This window comes from Rhinolophus sinicus, chromosome 6 (assembly GCF_057876585.1).
Source record: "Rhinolophus sinicus isolate RSI-liver-muscle chromosome 6, RSI-T2T, whole genome shotgun sequence".
Classification (NCBI taxonomy): Eukaryota; Metazoa; Chordata; class Mammalia; order Chiroptera; family Rhinolophidae; genus Rhinolophus; species Rhinolophus sinicus.
The window spans coordinates 48,524,583-48,543,797 of NC_142506.1; the positions used below are offsets into that span (position 1 = coordinate 48,524,583).

The window sequence follows — 19,215 nt, forward strand, 5'->3', positions numbered from 1 at the left end:
AGATTCTAAGACGCCAACATTATGATGGTCCTTAGGGAAAATGTGGCTCTGCTAAAGTTAATTTTGTACTAATAACTTCTTCCTTGCGTTTTGTTGATCAGGAATCTTTTGTGTACTCCAGAGATACAACTGACCCTGACATACGTCCTTTTTTAGGGTTCGCTTTCTGCTTGGGGGGCGCCATGGAGAATTTAAATTCCTTCCACCACCTGGTTATGCTCCTTGTTATGAAGCTGTTCTTCCCAAAGAAAAGTTGAAAGTGGAACACAGCCGAGAGTACAAGCAAGAAAGAACATACACCCGGGACCTGCTCGGCCCCACAGTATCCCTGACACAAGCCGCCTTCACACCGATCCCTGTGGACACCAGCCAGGTACCCGATCAGCTGTGACGGCAGCACCTGCGCGTTGTCATTCTGATGTGCAGTGGGTGTCAGACTCTTGACTGCACCCCCCAGGAATGCATTTTTACAGTAATACAATTTATAAGTATGGCCGAAACAAGTTTCATAAAATAATGCTTACCTTTATCATGTCCACTTACCCGGATTCTACCCTATTGTATTTTATTTTTTTTAAGGGTGGTCCCAAGCCACTCCACTGATTTCATAATGCAGTCATGAGTCTGTGACACACTAGTGTTAGAGAGCACTCTTTACATAGGTAGATAGGGTGTTTTTAATTTCTTCTCCCATCTGGGTACACTTACTAGTATTTTCAAACGACTTAACTGCCCTTTATCTTGGGTAGAGATGGAGCTCATGGAGTCAGAATGCCTGAGGTCAGAAGCCTCCCCTGGGACCTTGGGGAAGTTACTCTTTCTGCTGATGTTGGGATGCTAAGAGTTTGTCGTAGTTAATAAGTAACGTGTTAGCACAGTGGTTTGCAAAGAGGCACCCAAGAGATGCTAGCCATTATTCTTGCTTTTCTGTAGCGTGGATGTAAAAATAATCTTGACACTAACAGTGAATTAAATATTGCTTTATTTTGATGGTGAAGTACCTTTAGTAAGGTTGGTTAGGTATTCAAAGTTTATGAGTGTTTGAAGATGAAAGGCAATTCTTCTCAAGTCTGATTCATACCAGGCCTCAGAAGCCTTGGCTTTTTAGAATCACTTGTTAAGATCTTTGAATCACAGTTTTATGCTTTGTCCCTCCATGCTGCCTTTTACTACTATGTAGTAAGACAACACACAGGCTTTGTTCATCTCTGAGATTCCCATTGTGGGGCCTGCCACTGCAGGGTGGCTGGGTTCTGGGCTGTGCTGCTGAAGTTTCCTAGCAAACGCTGTTGCAAGGATAGACCCGGGCTGGAGTGGACCACGGGATTATCAGTGCTAACGCACTGTGGATTTCCTGAGACCTGGGTAACCTCCATTGTCTTGGGGAAAGGAGGCGGTGACAGCCTGCTCCCTGGGGAAACCGCCTCAGCCGTGGATGTCGTGGACAGTCGCCTGGTCTGTTTGTTCAGGGGCTAGTTGTGGGTGACACACAACCCCTCACCTTGAAAACCTTTTGTGTTCTTTATAGAGAGGTCATTAAAGTTTCTCTTTATAATGGGAACATGTAACAGTTTCCCCCCTGGAGGACTCTATTTGGAAACCATCAAAAATAACAGAGTGAAGAGAAAACATAAATTACTGCAATCAGATATTTATAGGCTCAAAGAGCCAATGGATCATGGTCTGGGCACTGAATTGCCTCCTTCTGGCCAGTGGAGGTGGCCAAGTTGGGGTAAGAACTTTGGGGTGATTCTCTTTTTAAACAATGCACGCTCTGGTGGTTACCCCACATCCATCCATGAAGGCGTCTGTCTTGGCAGTGATTGTCCTCACCAATGCTCTGTTTTCTTTCTTCCTAAGGTTGATTCATAAATGCACTTGGAAACCTAAGCTGTCCGTCCCCACCCCCTGAAAAAAAAAAAGGTCCCAAAATTTGCCTAAAGAATGTTTAGATAACTAGTTATATATTTTTTTAACTAGGTTATAATAGATGGTTTAGAATCTAGTTATATTATTACATTTTAATTGTACATGAGTCAGTTTTATTTAGTTCAATTCACACTGAGGACAATTAGCACTATGTTTTATTGTATTTTTTTTCCTGATGTGTGCTTTCTTTGTCTCTTCCTAAATTTTAGATCGTGTTGCCACCCCACCTGGAGAGGATACGAGAAAAACTGGCAGAGAATATCCATGAGCTCTGGGTTATGAATAAAATTGAACTTGGCTGGCAGTATGGTCCGGTACATAGTTTTGAAATTTATTTTCAGATTCCAGTGATACATTTTTTTGAAAATATAACTTTTTCTTACTCATCCTGCTGTGGGGTGACATAAATGAATTAGATAGATTTTTTCTTTTTTCCTACACATCTGTTTTTGTGCAGTTTTTATTGGTGTGCTCATTGAAGGATGACTCAGTTTCCTAGACCTTTGAAAATTGTCAGTCTTTAGGCCGACAGTTACATTTTTAAATCAAGGTTAACATACACAGACAAGAGGCATTGATATCTCAGTCATTTAGAAAAAAACAAAACACAACTCATTGAAGTTGAAAGTGAAAACTGAAAATGGAAAGAAATATGTCAAATTACTTTCCCCTCTGATGATTCATTTCTCTTCATTCTGGTTGTACGTCCTGGGTCCCAAGGCACAGTTGGTTTCACAAGTGGGAGACAAGCTGTGAAAGAATGATGGCTTGTGTTTCCAAATGATTACTTTTTAAAGAATTTAGCATACTGTTTATCAATAAAGTATAGATGAAATAAAACCACATAACTGCCTATGTAATCTCAGGATATTGTATAGCTGTTTTATGCAGGACCGTGGCAGTGCTTTCATTTTTGTAATATCATTAGTCTAAGTGTCCTGAAGGGTGAAACACTCTTGTATTTGATTGAATATAAAAATAAATGAGTATATCCACTCAGTGATAGTCGATCGCACTAAGCGTTGAATAAAGAACATTTATTGTAGTGTTAATGGTAATATGGGCTGATACCCCAAACTACTGAGTAATGTTTATGTATGTATTCAGAGTTCCGCTTTCCTCACACACTCGCACTTACAGGTGTTAGGTTACATTTTCATAACAGCACGCTGAGCGATGTGCTGTGTTTTCAGTTTTACCCGTGATGGCATAGCTGAGAATTTTCGATGCCTGGACAGCAATCCCAGCTGTCAGTGGCTGTGCCAGGACCAGGACCCAGGCTCCCCAGCTGCTGGTCTAGAACCATTTTTCATTGTAAGATCTGCTGAGGCATGATCAGAAAATGGGGTCCTTTTACTAACGCACTAATGGTTAGACAATTGTCAAATCAGCAAACACTTATTAAGTACCTAGTTTTCTGCTACATTCATTGACGTTTAAAAATTGGGGACATGTATAAGTGCTAACTAAAAGATTTAACCATCAGTGCAAAGCAGTAAAAGGAGGGATATTATAAATGTAGACATAGTTCATTGCCAGAGGAATTACAGACAAAATTTACCACAAGATTCAAGGTGAAGGATTTGAATTATGGACAAAATTCACCTTATGTTTCAGGATGAAGGGAGAGCTGATTGCAGGCTGGGAAGACTTAAGATTCCACACAAACAAACAAACAAACAGCCCGTATCGTAACAGGAGCTGTGTACTGTGCATATGCTCCAGAAAGATCAACCCCATGGTTAGCTCCTAAGATTGCCTAAATCATTATAGCCTGCAGTGAACTCTAAACATTTCTTCTTTAACAGATGAGGAAAATACAGGTCTCATTGGTAGCTGCTCTTCAGGTTAGCTCCCGTCCAGCTCGGTCTCGGACCCCCATGGCCGCTGTGTTCAGAGCAGCCTTTTAGTTCCTGATACGGGAAGGGAATGCCGTTCCTTAGCGCTGTCAGTTCCACAGCTCTCCCCTGTGGTCCTGCCCAGGCCTGAGGCGGATTCAAGCAGTGCTGGGCTCTATGAAAGCACCGTCTGCCTCCTGCTAGGCAGTGAGGACTGGGCCTGCGGCTGTTCTGCAAGCACCTGGCACCTGTCCTGCTTCAGGGAACAGGCTCAAGTACACGCTCATAGAGCAAAACAGTTGTGTCCTCGGGCCACTCTGGAATCACACGAGAGGATCAGTAATGTGGGAAAGTCTCCGATTCACAGATCAATAGATTCCACATTGTTCTTTCAGCTGCGAATCGCCTTGTGTCCTGCATCCTTACAAGGCTTCCCTAAAATTCCTTTCAGATAAGTGGTTATGAGCCCTGACCTACGGTCTCTAGTAATATTCTAGACGTAGGTACGTCCCTTTCTTTAGGCTAATTCTTTAAATTCTTTAACATTTTAAAGGAAGTATTCAGTTGTGTTTTACTTTGGAGTAATTGAAACTTCCCAGTGCGTTGAATAAGTTGTTTTGTTTGTTTCGTTTTGTTTCCTCAAAGAATGTCTTTGGGATCTATTTCACCAGTGCATCATACAAGAGTTCTGTTTCACAGAGTAACCTCAGATAGATCCATGCAGGCTTTCATTTGTTCCTTTAACATTTATTGTATGCCTCCTATTTGCCTGGCCTTGTTGTTGGTACTGGGGTCTCAAAGGTGAAAAGACCTTGACTTTTAGCTTTTTAGGAGCTTCTGGTTTGGCTGAGTGATAGACATGCAAACAGTTATAAGCTAAGTCCCATAATGGAGGTGCTAACAGACTGAAGAAGGAGTATTTAGGTCTCTCCTGGGAAGTCAGGGAAAGCTTCCAGGAGGAGGTAAATATTTCATATGAGGCCTGAGGGATGAGTTACAAGTTGGCTGGCAATCCGGGAGCAGGTGAGTATTCTGGGCAGAGGACCTGGCATGTGTAAATGCATGGAGGTGGAAGGAGCAGGGCACTGCAGTGCCCTTTCGGTAGCTCAGCATTGCTAGGGGATAAAGAACACGGTGAGAGGGGTAGAGGTGGGAGGTCTGGTCAAGTGGACAGGAAGCATGTCCCAAAGGGCTTGTGGCAGAACGGGGTTTTATTCTCTGGGGGGGGGGGGGGTAAAGAGCATTGAAAAATGTTTAGGGAGGAGGTGGCATGCTTAACTGTGCTTTAGAAAGAAGCTCTGCTTTTGGTGTGGGTGGAGGACAATGAGCTTGGAGGAGGCAGAGACCCAGGGAGGGGACGCAGGTGGCCCAGGTGAGAGTTGGTGCTTGCCACTCAGTGGGGATGGAGAGACGTGACTGCTGGAGATGTCCTGGAGTTTGCGTGGGACATGGGAGAGAGGTGGGGTGAGTGTGGGCTGCTCTCTGGTTCTGGTGTGGACACCTGAGGGGATGGTGGTCAGTCGTTCTCTGGTGTAGAGAATGGAGGGGGGGGGGAAGTAGGGATTATATAAATAGGGATAGATTATCTCAGGAGTGGGACACATTAATTTTCACCTGCACATTTAAAATTTAGAGTTAAAATTTGTAACTGTAGATTTCATTTCTAGAGTTACACATTTCAATAAGTATATATCATATGTGCTCTTGTGTAAGTCACCAGAAAGAAAAAAATAATTATTTTTCATTTGGCGGCTCCTGAAGACTTGAAAAAAATTCTTGCTTGTGTTTACATACTTTCCTGTGAAATTTATAGAACTGGTAATTATTCCCATGGAGTAATTTGTTCCCTGATAGCATCTGCATGTCATCTAGGTGCCACCACAGGAGTAACGCCTCTGTAATTTAGCTTTTAAGAAGATAAAAAACCTAATTACTAATGCAATGATACAGGACATCTTTCTCCTTAATTCATTCCTAAAATCTTGAATTGCCTTGAGTCTGATTGCTAATACACACTTTCAAGGGGTCCTAGGAAAAACACCTGTTTTATGCCGCCTGACTTTGCTAAGGTAGTGGAGTGATTGGTGACAGCAGGAATGCACTGACATGGGTGAAACAAAGAGCTGGCACCACCTCAAAGTTTATATCAGCCAGTCTGTTGTTAAGTGAGGTCTCTGATCAGTGTGGCTCTAAACACATGCAAATTATAACACTTGAAAACTAAGTCCTCACTGTACTCTTCTTACATAGGATTCATTTCAATATACAAAACACGTGGAGTGTCTACCACGTGCCAGGAGTGTTCTAAGTGCTAGGGATGCATCAAGGAACAGAAGAGACTAAAAGACCTGGGCCTTTGGTCTTACACGCTAGTGCAGGGAGATAGTCGGTAACCAAATAAGAATTGAGCCTGTTAGCAGGTGGTAAGTGTTATGGACACACACACACAAAAAGAGTAGCCTGGATGAGCAGATTGTCAGACTGGGAAGGTGGGCAGCATAAAGCTCAGTGAGAAAGTATGATTTAAGCAAATGCTAGAAGTTGCCAAGGGGGCGAGCATGAGGTTATCAGGGTAGAGTAGGCATGGATGCTGAATCAGGAACGGTGCCAATCAGCAGAGCCCAGATAATGCCAGGTTTCAGCACTGACCTCAAACTTAACTGTGCCTGGGCAATCACCGAGGCAGCTCTGCTGGGTGCGGACCTGGGAGACTGTTACATGCCAATTTCCTGTCCTGTTTCAGGTTAGAGATGACAATAAGAGGCAGCATCCATGTCTGGTGGAGTTCTCCAAGCTGCCTGAGCAGGAACGCAACTATAATTTACAGATGTCACTCGAGACCCTGAAGTGAGTCCCTAACTTTTCTTATTTCCCAATCTTCCTCCCCTGAAAGAAACAGGTATTGATATACTTTAATTCAGCTGTGGAGTAATTTTAATTCCAGGTAGAACTTTTCATAATGCATGGTGGATTGGATCGGTTTTGTTGGGAATTAGGCTTTGACCCTGGTCTTTTATGTCTTTGTGCTGTATAAAAGCTTTTTATATAGAGTGTTCTACAAATGTTTATGGATGTTATGTAATACAAGCGTTCTGTGATCCCATAAAGTGTTTGGAGTGTGGGCGGTGGATCAGTTCAGTCACAATTGTTACTGATTTGAAATGACATGTAAAGATGTTAAGAACAGTGTTTAGAAACTATTATACCAATTTAAGGAAGCAACCTATGTCTGTTGAATCTAATTGATAAAATGGAGGCTTATACCTCAAACTTTGTGATGTTTTTGTCTTTTCCAATCTCAGGCTTTTTTTGGTATCCTTTCTCTTACAGTGTCAAGTGCCCCCCATAACACAAACCAGATATGAGAGTCATCCTTGACACTTTTCTTCCTCCCCCAAGGCTTTCCAGTCATCTTTTCATCAACCTACGCCTTTTCTTTTCTTCTATCACTAATGATGTTGTTACCACCCCATCACCTCCAGCATACCAGTGCTGTACCTCCCTAGCTTAAGCTGAAACCATTATTCCCCACCTGAAACCATAATACCCCCCTAATAGATCCAGTGAAACACTCAATTCAGGAGAAAGTAAAAACACAACAAACTGAGAAAAATATTTGCAACTCATGTCTCAGACATTTGAAGAGTTCCTAAAATGCAACAATGGAAACTAAATCTAGTAGAGAAGTGGAGTAAGAATATTTCCACAGAAAAAAGATATAAGTATCTCTTAAGCATATGAAAAAGGTGCTTAAACACATTAATTGAAGAAAAATGTAAATTAAAACTATAACGAGGTAACTTTTTAACCTATTAATTGGTAAGTTCAATCAGTTTAATAACTCATGTTGGAAAAGGTGTGGGAAACAGGCAGTGTCATACATTGCTGGTGAGAATATAAATCATTACCATCTCTCTAGACATTTGGCAATACTTGTCACGCTTTAAAATGTACATACCCTGTGACCCAGTACATCCACATCTAGGAATTTATCCTACAGACGAAGGATATAGTCCATGTATTAAATGTATGAGGCTGTTCCTGGCAGCACTGTTTGTGATATACCAAAAGACTGAGCAGAGAATTACTTAAAAACATTATGACACATCCAACTAATGGGACATTTCAGAGCTGTTGAAAAATAAAACAGCTTTATAAGAAAGGACAGTATTTCATAGTTATATTATAAAGTCAAGATAGCAACTTGCAGAGAATTCGCTCTCATGTATACCCATTGTGTAAATGGAAAAATACACACACACACACACACACACACACACACACACACACACCTGCCTTAATATGCACAGACTCTAGTAGGACATACAAGAATTGGTAGCATTCAATGCTTTTAGGTAAAGAACAGGACTAGAAAGGGAAGGGACTGGAGGTGACTTTTCAGTTTTTATTTTTGTGGCTTTTCAATATTCGTTCTTACTCATTACTCAGAAGTAAATATAAATAAATGTTCCTTTTGCTTTTAGAAAAAGACTGCCGCTCTCCTCCTGGGGGGACTGTTACACCTTAAGCCTACCTGCAATTCCATTGGATTACTCTGGACACAGGGAAAGAACTGTGCTTGTCTCTGGTTTTGTTTTCCAGGACTTTGCTGGCGTTAGGATGTCATGTGGGCATATCAGATGAACATGCTGAAGAAAAGGTGAAAAAGATGAAGCTACCCAAGAAGTAAGTTTCACGTCTAACAATATTCAATGGTCCTCGCATTAATTTGAGCACCCAGATAACTAGTGACTGAGACCAAGAGACCTTGCTGACAATTACACTATAAAATTCAGATTCAGAATTGGAGCTGGCTGTGCTACATTAGGGCTACATCAAGACAGTAGTGTGACAAGAATCTCTGTCACATTGACAGAGGATATGAAGCTAAGAAAATAGTTGGGAGGATGTTATGAAAAGCGTGTTATTTTCCTTGTCTTTGTGTATGTGTGGTGAACACGTGTCCGTGTTTATACTGATTGGGTTTGGTTTTCCACTTTCCACCTAAAACTATTTATAATTTTATTTGCTTTTATAAACAAAGTATATTTTAGGAATAGTTATCAGGTCGGCATTATTACCCCCATTTTAAGATGAGAACACTGAGGCCATGAATGCTATTGGAGGGATTTTTGTTTGCTGTGTAAATAGGGTCACCTCTGTCTGTGAGCCTCTTCACTTCTTAAAACTCAGCTTTGTCGTTTGCTGACAGGTATTAATAATAACAATTTCATAGAGAAGTTTTAGGTGTTAAATGAGGAAGTGCTTAATAAATAATAGCTGGTTTCATCTTACTGCTTTTTTCTTTATTTTAATTTAAGTATTCAGGCCACTTTTTTAGTCTCATGCATCATAAATAGGAGGTCTGGAAATGTGTTAAGTAATAATAGTGTATTTCCTGGGCAAATGCAAATTCATGCAGGTCCTCTACTTCAATAAACATTTTTACTCACGTGCGCCACTAAAAAAAAAAAAAAAACAGAAAAAAGAAAAAAATTCCAGAAAAATACATCTTTCACATTTTTAGCTTCTAGTTTTTTTAAGTTTAGTTCCAAAGGAGATTATTTTATGGCATATTTCACATAGTTATATTTTGAAATGACACTTTTGTGTCATTTTTTAGTGTATCTAATAAAAGGAGATACTCAGCAATTAGATACATACCATTATCTATTTAAAATCTACATGTAAACTTGTTAATAATAGAAAATTTAACATCATTTTTTCTCTTTGAATTGTATTTCCAATCCATTTATCCTACATAATATTACCCTATTAAAATATATTTTGATTGATCACCCTATCATACTTCTTTATAACCCAGTGTATATCTAAATTGAATTTTTAACTTTTATTTTTTTGTTTTCTGTGAACATAGTCATTATGTGTTGAAATTTTTCTTCTGAATTATTATAATTATTTTTGGTACACAAGTATTCAAAGCAACATAATTTTTGACAAAAATCAATATAAAAAAGTAAGATATAGTTGGAAGTAGCTCATAACGAATGGATTCATATATTTTTCCAATTACATATCCATGTATAAATAGTATTTATTGATAGAAAGGGACAAGTTACAGAGTCAGTTGCATTCTTTGTTCACATAAATAATTTTTTTGTTAAAAAAAAATCATTCAGTCCGGTGAACCAAAATTTCATCATCAAAAGCTATGTTTAATGATCAATCATGTGACAACTCAGTTGTGTCCTTGTTTAATTTTATAAAAGCAAAAATTGGAACCTACCTTACTTGAAAAAGAATTCATTATACTCTCATTAAAGTAACCCACTCTCTCAGTTTTTTGGAAAGTATAACACAAAGGCATTAGTAAGGCTATAAAAAACCCTAAGTAGTAGAATCTGAAAAGGCTATGTACTGTATTAGTTCAAATATATGAGATTCTAGAATAGGCAAAACTATGGAGACAATAAAAAGATCAATGGTTGCCAGGGGTTAGGGGAAGAGAGGAGTTCATGGGTAGAGAACACAGAATTTTTAAAGTGAAAATACTCTGTATGACGCTATAATGGTTGATACATATCACTGTACATTTTTCCAACCCATACAATACACAACACCAAGAGTGATCTCTAAAGAAAACTATAGGTTTTGGATGATAATGTGTGTCAGTGTGGGTACATCAATTGTAACACATATACCATCTGATAGGAGTATTATAGCAGGGGAAACTGTGTAGATGTGGGGGCAGGAGGTATATCAGATGCCTCTGTACCTTCCTCTCAATTTTGCTGTCAATCTAAAACTGCTCTAAAAAATAAAGTATTAAAAAACAAATCAAAACCAAAAAAATTCTTGGGTCAATATATGGAATTTATCTTCCATAAAACTTAATTGATCAAGCCATTTTTTACTGTCAAAACAATCATCTCCAACAGAATATCTCTTGTCAGAAAAAGTCTGGCTTCTTTTTTGTTGTTGTTGAAACAAATAGTTTGTTAAATGTCTTTATGTCAACCACCTCAATTCTGATTTCTAAATCTGAGATAGATAGATAGACAGACAGATAGGGCACAGGGTTTGCAGTAAGTTAGTCTCATTGGGGAATTAAGGACTCTATGTCTTCATTAGTTTATTTATTTGTTTATTTTTACTGAGACTTTTTATTTGTGTTGCCAAGTAACTATCCATTATTTGAGAATAGATCAGGAAATGGAAAAAGTGAGGTTGTTAAATGAAAACTGTACTCAAACTTGCCAACAGTCTATTACCTAAATTTGCCATGAGACTCCATTTTATTCTTACTCGATTGGCAAAAATTAAGGAACCTGATAATAATAAGTATTGATATGGATGTAGATCAGCACAACCTAAAAGCTTGGAGTGATTTTACAAACATTTTAAAAGCAATTTGGCATCATTGTGTAAAATTAAACATTTGCACATGTTACCCAGCAGTTTCACTATTTAGACGTATGCCCTAGAGAAAGTCCACACGAACAAACAGGAAGCTATTATTCCAAAAAATATTATTGTAACAGCATAAAAATAAGAGAAAGATCAGAGGGAATGGGAGGGATGTTATTCAGTAGGAAGATGAATTATGTTGGATGTAGTCACATAAGAAAATGAATGATTTACCATTATAAATGACAGCATAGATGAACCTAAATAATAATTTCAAGAATGGATAAAAATATATCACACAAGGCTGTGAGTTGAGAGGAGCACACATATAGGAACAATGTTGTTAGTAATGTTCTAATTCTTAATGTAGTGATGGATTAAAGGAGTTCATTTTATTATAACGCTTTAAAGCATATTCTTTTGTGTGCATGAAGAATGGTTATTTTGGAAGTCCTAGCCAAAGCAATCAGACAAGAAAAAGAAGTAAAAGGCATCCAAATTGGAAATGAAGATGTAAAACTGTCATTATTTACAGATGACATGATACTGTATAGAGAGAACCCTAAAGATTCCAGAATAAAACCCTATTAGAACTGATAAATGCATTCAGTAAAGAAGCAGGATACAAAATTAATATTTAGAATTTGGTTGCAGTTTTATACACCAATAATGAATTATCAGAAAGAGAAATTAAGAAAACAACCCTATTTACAATTACATAAAAGAAAAACCTAAGAATAAATTCAACCAAAGAAGTAAAGGACCTGTACTCAGAAAATTATAAGACATTAAAAAAAGAAATTGAAGAAGATGCAAATAAAATTTATATGGAACCACAAAAGACCCCGAATAACCACAGCAATCTTGAGAAAGAACAAAACTGGAGGTATCACGTTTCCTGGTATCAAACTATACTATAAGGCTATAGTAATCAAAGCAGCATGGTACTGGCATAAAAACAGACACATAATCAATGGAACAGAATAGAGATCGCAGAAATAAATCCACACCTATATGGTCACTTAATCTATGATAAAAGAGGCAAGGATATACAGTGGTGTAATGACAGTTTATTCAATAAATAGGGTTGGGACTGGACAGATACATGTAAAAAATGAAACGAAACCACCTTCTTACACCATATATAAGAATAAAGTAAAAATGGATTGAAGACTTAAGTGTAAGACCTGAAGCCATCAAACTCCTAGAAGAAAACATAGGCAGTAAACTCTCTGAGATTGTTCTTAATCTTCTTTCTGATCTATCTACTTGGAAAAGGGAAACAAAAGAAAAAAATAAACAAATGGGACTACATCAAACATAAAAGTTTTTGCGCAGCAAAGGAAACCATCAACAAAATGAAAACACAGTCTACTGAATGGGAGAAGATATTTGCCAATGATACATCTAATAAGGGGTTAATATCCAAAATTTATAAAGAACTCATAAAACTCAATACCAAATAAAATAAAATAAAATAAATCCAATTAACAAACGGGCAGAGCACCTGAAGAGACATTTCTCCAAATGGGACATACACATGGCCAATAGACATATGAAAAGATGCTCAACATCACTAACTGTTAGAGAAATACAAATTAAAACCACAATGAGATGTCATCTCACACCTATCAGAATGGCTATCATCAATAAATCAACAAGCAGTGTTGGTGAGAATGTGGAGAAAAGGGAACCCTTGTGCACTGTTGGTGGGAATATAAATTGGTGTAGCCACTATGGAAAACAGTATGGAGTTAGAACTACCTTATGACCAGCAATTCCACTTCTGGGTATTTATCTGAAGAAATCCAAAACACTAATTTGGAAACATATATGCACCCCTATGTTCACTGCAGTGTTATCTACAATACTCAAGATAGGGAAGCAACCTAATTGTCCATCAATAGATGACTGGATAAAGAAGAGGTGGTACATTTATACAATGGAATATTACTCAGCCAAAAGAATGAAATCTTACCATTCGTGACAACATGGATGGACCTCAAGTATAATTTGCTAAGTGAAATAAGTTGGACAGAGAAAGACAAATACCATATAATCTCACTTATATGTGGAATCTAAAGAACAACATAAACAAAGAAAACAGAAACAGACTCATAGATAAAGGGAACAAACTGATGATTCCCAGGTGAGGGGAGGTTTGGAGAGCTGAGTGGAAAAGGTGAAGGGATTAAGAAGTACAAATTGGTAGTTACAAAATAGTCACGGTGATGTAAAATACAGCATGGGGCATATAGTCAACAATTTTGTAATAACTATATATAGTGTTAGTGGGAACTAGACTAATTGGGGGTATTATTTCTTAAGTTATGTGAATATCTAACCACTGCGCTGTATACCTGAAACTAACATAAAATAATATTGAATGTCAACTGTAATTGAAAAAAGAATAGTTATTTTAAAAAATAAAAATATACTGACAGATATAAATCCAGATATGATTTAACTTATATGTGGAATCTAAAAACAAAAACAGAACAAAAACAGACTCATAGAAACAGAGACCAACGGTACGGTTACAAAAAGGGAGGAGGTGAGGAGATGGGTGAAAAGGTGAAGGGGATTATAGTCAACAATATTGTGATTGGTTTGCGTGGTGACAGATGATTACTAGAATTAGTGGGGTGATCACATTGCAAGGTATAAAATGTTGAATCACTATATTGTATACCTGAAGCTGGTGTAATATAAGATTGTATACCAATAATACTTATGTAATTAAAAAAGTAAAAAAGAAAGAAAGAAAGAAAGAAAGAAAGAAAGAAAGAAAGAAAGAAAGAAAGAAAGAAAGAAAGAGATAACCTTAAAACACTTTTTAAAAAATAGATTAAATTTTCCAGGTAAGATACAGAGATTGTCAGATTGGATTTAAAAAGATAACTCAAGTTGCACACACCTCACAAAAATAACACCCAGCTAGAGCAAACTATCAAATTCTGGACATAGAAAAGTTGAAAATAATGAGAATATGACTTACCAAGCAATATTACTCAAAAGAAACTTTTTAAAGGCAAAATAGTTCTGAAAGCAAAATTAAGAAAAGGTCACTGTATAAAGTTAAAAACAAACAAACAAACAAACATGCTGTAACTACTCATGTGTGTACCAAATAAAACAGCTTCAAGAAAATCAAAACAGCAAAATATTAATAGGCTTTTCAAAATAGACAAATGTACATTCACAGTGGTAGTTCATAATACAGCTCCCAGAAACTGAGATGTATCATGGGCAAATATTAATGAAGATTAATAAACATTTAAACCTCTACAAATTAAATGCTTGGCATATATAGAACACTGCACATACAGAACTTTTGTAAAATTTAACCTTCTTTACAACATAAGGACATTGATATCATAAAGATCATATTCACTGAATCAGAAGGAATGAAAGCAACAACCAAAAATACATATAAAGCCATGACATATTTAGAAATTTTAAAACATAGTTCTAAATAGCTTATGGATCAAATGTATCATCATAAAAATTTAAAACCACAAGAATGGAAAAGGAAAAGACTTCATATCAAAATATATGGATTAAATATATAAATCAATACTTGGAGAAAGCATGTTTTAATAATGAGGAAAAAAACCTCTGAAAAGATTGATGAAAGAAGAAAGAAAGATTTACTTTAGCAATTTTAGGAATATTTTCAGGAGAGACAGCAAAATGCAATACATTTATGCCAAAATTTTCTACAGTTAAATGATGTGGACAGTTGTGTAGAATAATATTAAAAATGACCCAAGAGGAAAGAAAATGTTAGCATAGCTATAACTATTAAAGGAATTGAATTAATAATTTAAAATCTACACACACACACCCAACGATTTTTCTATTGATTTCTACCACGTACTTAAGAATGATAATCTCGAATGAAAAAGAAACAGCACTTCACAGCTTATTTTTGAAGAATAATATAACCTTGATACACAGCTCAGATCACGGCAAAATGAAAAAGGAAAATTACAATCTAGTCTCACTCGCAAGCATAGATGCAAAAACACTAAGGAAAAGATTAGCAAACTCAACCCAGTACTTTATTACAAAAGTATATTATGTGCATGCTGAGTTTTTTTCCAGTAATAAAAAGATGTGTGAAAACTAGAAAATGTCTCTTTAGCACTTACCTGTTATTAAATTAACACAGAACATAGTGGGTCAGAAACTGGTTGCCTGTACATTTCACTGAGAAATAAGTGTTAGTGTTAAGTAATGAAAAAGCATCTTAGAATCGTTGGAGAGGCTTCTAAAACTGCTCAATTCTCTTTCCCTCTCCCCACCTTCTTACCCCAGTGCTGTGGAGTCACTCAGTGGAGGGGTCCACGGAATTGCTCAGGCATAATGAGGCAGATAAAGGGCTAAGAATGACATCTCGATGCATACATGTATATTATATACCTTTAAAACGACTTTCTGGAATGAATGCTTAGATGATGCTGATTATGTGGAACCACATCATAGAGACACAAGCACGTGGACACAATTCAGCTTATATAAATATTTACTGAAATGAGAAACGGTGTCACAAATACAGTTGGATTTTTCTTCTGAAATGGTGAGGCACTGTGATTCAGAAGGAAAAAGAAAACAAGTTTATACACTCTTTATATGTGTAGTGAGTGAATTTCACAGACCACAAATTAAAAAAATATGCTAATATGTCATGTTCTTCATTTTCACTGATTACGTTCTATTTCCTAAAATTGCTAAAGTATTTAAACCCAATGGGCCTTGTAGCCAGACAGCAGCTTGGTCATAGAAATTTAACCTCAGTTTGTTCAGCACAAACTCAATTAAAATTATGTTCTCTGTGTTCATTCTCACCTTTAAGTGTTGATTCAAATGTCATCTCCTCAAAACGCCTTCCTTGGCCTTTTAAAAATTGTATCCTATATAAAATTGTACTTCCTCTCACGCCCCTTTTGCTACTTCATTTTTCCACACAGCACTCCCATCTTCGAACACCCCATTATTTTATGTTTATTTTGTTTTCTGCCTGGTTCTTTTCAGAACATGATTCTATAAAGATACAGTTTTTTTGTTTTTTTTTTTCTTGGTCCATATTATTCAATGACGAGTTGCAGAATGAATGTTTGTTGTTGAATTTGAATTCAAGGTTTATCCCCTGTTACTCACGGGGCTACATAAGTTTGGGACACTTGCCTGATGGTGAGGGGACACTGGATCCTTGGTGAATCTCATTGGACTTTGCTGCCATGACTTAATTATGTCAAAGAAAGCCAGAGGTGGACAGAAGGTAAAGCTGTAAAGTGAGAGCTCGGCATGGAGCCAGGCTCCATTCTGACTACAAGGACAAGTGAGGCTTTCCAGCCTAGGAGCAGGGTGGGGTCAGTGGACGGAAAATCACTAAGAGGAGACTTTGAGGATAAGGGACTCCGGCGACACTGACTTGATAGGATTCTCGCGAAAGGCAGATCAGGGTGATCAGATATCAAGGGTGGGCTTTTCACTAAAGTGATGCAGCAAGACTCTTGCTGAAACTGGACTGAATGGAGCAGTATGGAGTCCAGGGTCAGAGGCCTAGTAGGAAGGAGGGCTGAGGGGCCTGACGGAGGTTGGGACAAGGCAGGGTCTTGGGTCACCATCTGCCCTGGTGTCTTATGGGATGGGATACATGTTCTGGATTGATCTTCGGTTTTGGTCCACACACTGGGTCTGTCCTCATGTCTGTGAGTCCTCCATTCCTGCTTCTCTCTTGTGGTCTGTGGTGGAGGGAGGAGGGAGAGCTGCCTCTCAGCCTAGACTTGGTTTGTCGCTGTATCTGTTCTGAAGCTGTGCTGCACAAGGGTTTATGAGCTACACATAATTTGTATTATATAATTGCTAATGTGATGACTTTTCCCTGTTATATGAAATTCTGCTTCCCAAGATTTGTTATTATGGCAATCTTTCATTTATTTCTTTTAAATTGCTGGTAATCAATCTGACACTTTCCTTGAAAGCATTTAGCTTCCAAAATTGATATCAATCACTTTTATTGAAAAGCTCTATTTTTAGTTCTTTTTCAATCACAAGAAGATAATAGTTCATATTAGCAGTTGATTGATCTTTATGTACCTAATTGAATTGTATTAATAAGATGAAATGGACATTGTTTGCCAAAGTGCATTTATGCATTTTATTTTTTAAAAAAATCTCACTTTGATGTAATCATTTGATTCTTAGTGACTTTATCAACATGTACTATGAACAAAAATGGATTGATAAATCATTGTTGATATCACTAATCCATATTGGTTTAAGCATTCATGAGTCAGCATATTTTATCAAATACAATAGGTTGAAGTCTATTGATTTAGAAGATATTTGTATTTTTACTATAGAAGATGATTTAAAGTACAGCTGTGGAAATAGGAGTGACTTTAATGAAATGGGGGTGACTTTAATTTGGATAGGATTATCCACTTAAAAGGCTGCTTTACAGTTTAAGTCCTTTCTTGCACAGGGTCAGGAAAAATAGTTATGAATTTTCTACATCCAAAAATAAGTGTGAACTAATTATTGTGCTATTTCAAATCAGCAGATGCAAATGCATGTCCGTAGGTTTTCATTGTGATCACAGATTAAAGCAACTCCAGTAGATATTGCATAGAGGAAGAGCGACATATAGAAAATAAGGAGAAATCCTATGCCACTATTATGCCGCTTTACACGTTACCAGACCGCCTTCTACCCTCCTCATTCCATCTGAGATATTGCTGGAAAGTCTGCCCAGAGGGCCGGTTTGCAGGGAAGAATCGTCCCTCTTTTAGCGTACACACAACCCCCATTCAGGCAGTGGAGACACTCATCAGTTATTTGTAGATTAGTTTCCGAACTTTGCCATATGCCTTTCCTCTGTGACAGCTAGGCGGGATCAGAGCCGCTGGAAAATGAAAGAAGAAAGAGAATTGTGTGCTGTTGTGTGCTGGGCGATTGTGGGGAAAGTCGGCAGGAGGGTGAGAGTAGAGAAGGGAGGGGGGCGAGCACGAAAGACTGATCCTCACTGTTCCTGACGCTGTTTCTAGCTGATAATGTTAAGCTGGGAGATCACACCTGCCAGCCTGAATTCCTGTTGGTGCATTTGAAATGCACTGGGAGCTGTTGCTTGAGAAAACATTTCTCAATTGAGGACTTGTATATATGCTGTGCTTACAGTTTGTAGATTTATTTATTTAAAGACTGGAATTCTATGAAATATAATGATTTGTATGAATGGTTAAAAATCCCAGGTGGCTTCCCTTTAAAAAAAAGAAAAAGATACTGTTAATTACCCAAACATGCAGAGTTCTGATTTAAAAAATTTCTTGTCTGTAAATTTAGTGCATGAATGTAAATTGAATGGCATAGGCAGTAAATAGCCATAATTGTTACAATTGCCAGACTAATGTAATCTACTTCAATAAAACAAAATATTTCTAAATCTTTTGTCTATAAATGATTTATAAAATATGGATGTCTTATAATGAAATAGGCGTAACTTAGGTAAAGTCAACTTTATTCAACCTCAAAAGTTATTTATTGCTGTAATTCATTGATTCATTCAACATATTTTTATTGAATGTCTGTCACGTGTAAGGCACTGTTCTAGGCTCTGGGGATAGCTAGGGACAAAGCAGTCAAACTCGCTGATGTCACAGAGCTTACCTTGTAATGATGCTACACAGAATAATTAAAAGGGTAAAGATGACTTATAATTTTATCTTAAAGAGTGTTTTCTCACATTTGGATACTTTTTTTTTTTTTTTTTTAGCTTAGCATAATTGGTGAATTTTCTTCACTTGCACAAAAGGAGAATTTTTGAGATGAAGATGCATGTATCTTTATATTAACTTGGTAAATACAGTTAATTCTTTCAAAAACTATAGGTTGAAAGGCTGCTATCTGCCATGCATTGTTTTAAATATAGTGACAGATAAGTGGGTCAGGGACAGATCCTCATCTCAAGGCACAGTTGATTATAGGGAACACAGTGTGACAGAGAATGAGAGAAAAGCAGCTGGAAAAGAGGCTTTGTGCTAACAGTCATTAAACAGGAGATAAGTGTGTGTGT

General features: G+C 37.4%; 1 protein-coding gene across 9 annotated transcripts in view; it reads left to right on the plus strand.

The window, feature by feature from the left end:
- Positions 1 to 19,215, plus strand: part of RYR2 (ryanodine receptor 2) — a 568,842-nt gene that overhangs the window by 333,571 nt on the left and 216,056 nt on the right. For all 9 annotated transcript variants that reach the window (XM_088799091.1, XM_074316770.2, XM_074316771.2 and 6 more), the window contains 4 exons: positions 157 to 373; positions 2,139 to 2,243; positions 6,511 to 6,614; positions 8,370 to 8,453. In XM_088799091.1, the coding sequence (XP_088655217.1) occupies positions 157 to 373; positions 2,139 to 2,243; positions 6,511 to 6,614; positions 8,370 to 8,453 (510 nt within the window). The remainder of the gene's footprint in view (positions 1 to 156; positions 374 to 2,138; positions 2,244 to 6,510; positions 6,615 to 8,369; positions 8,454 to 19,215) is intronic.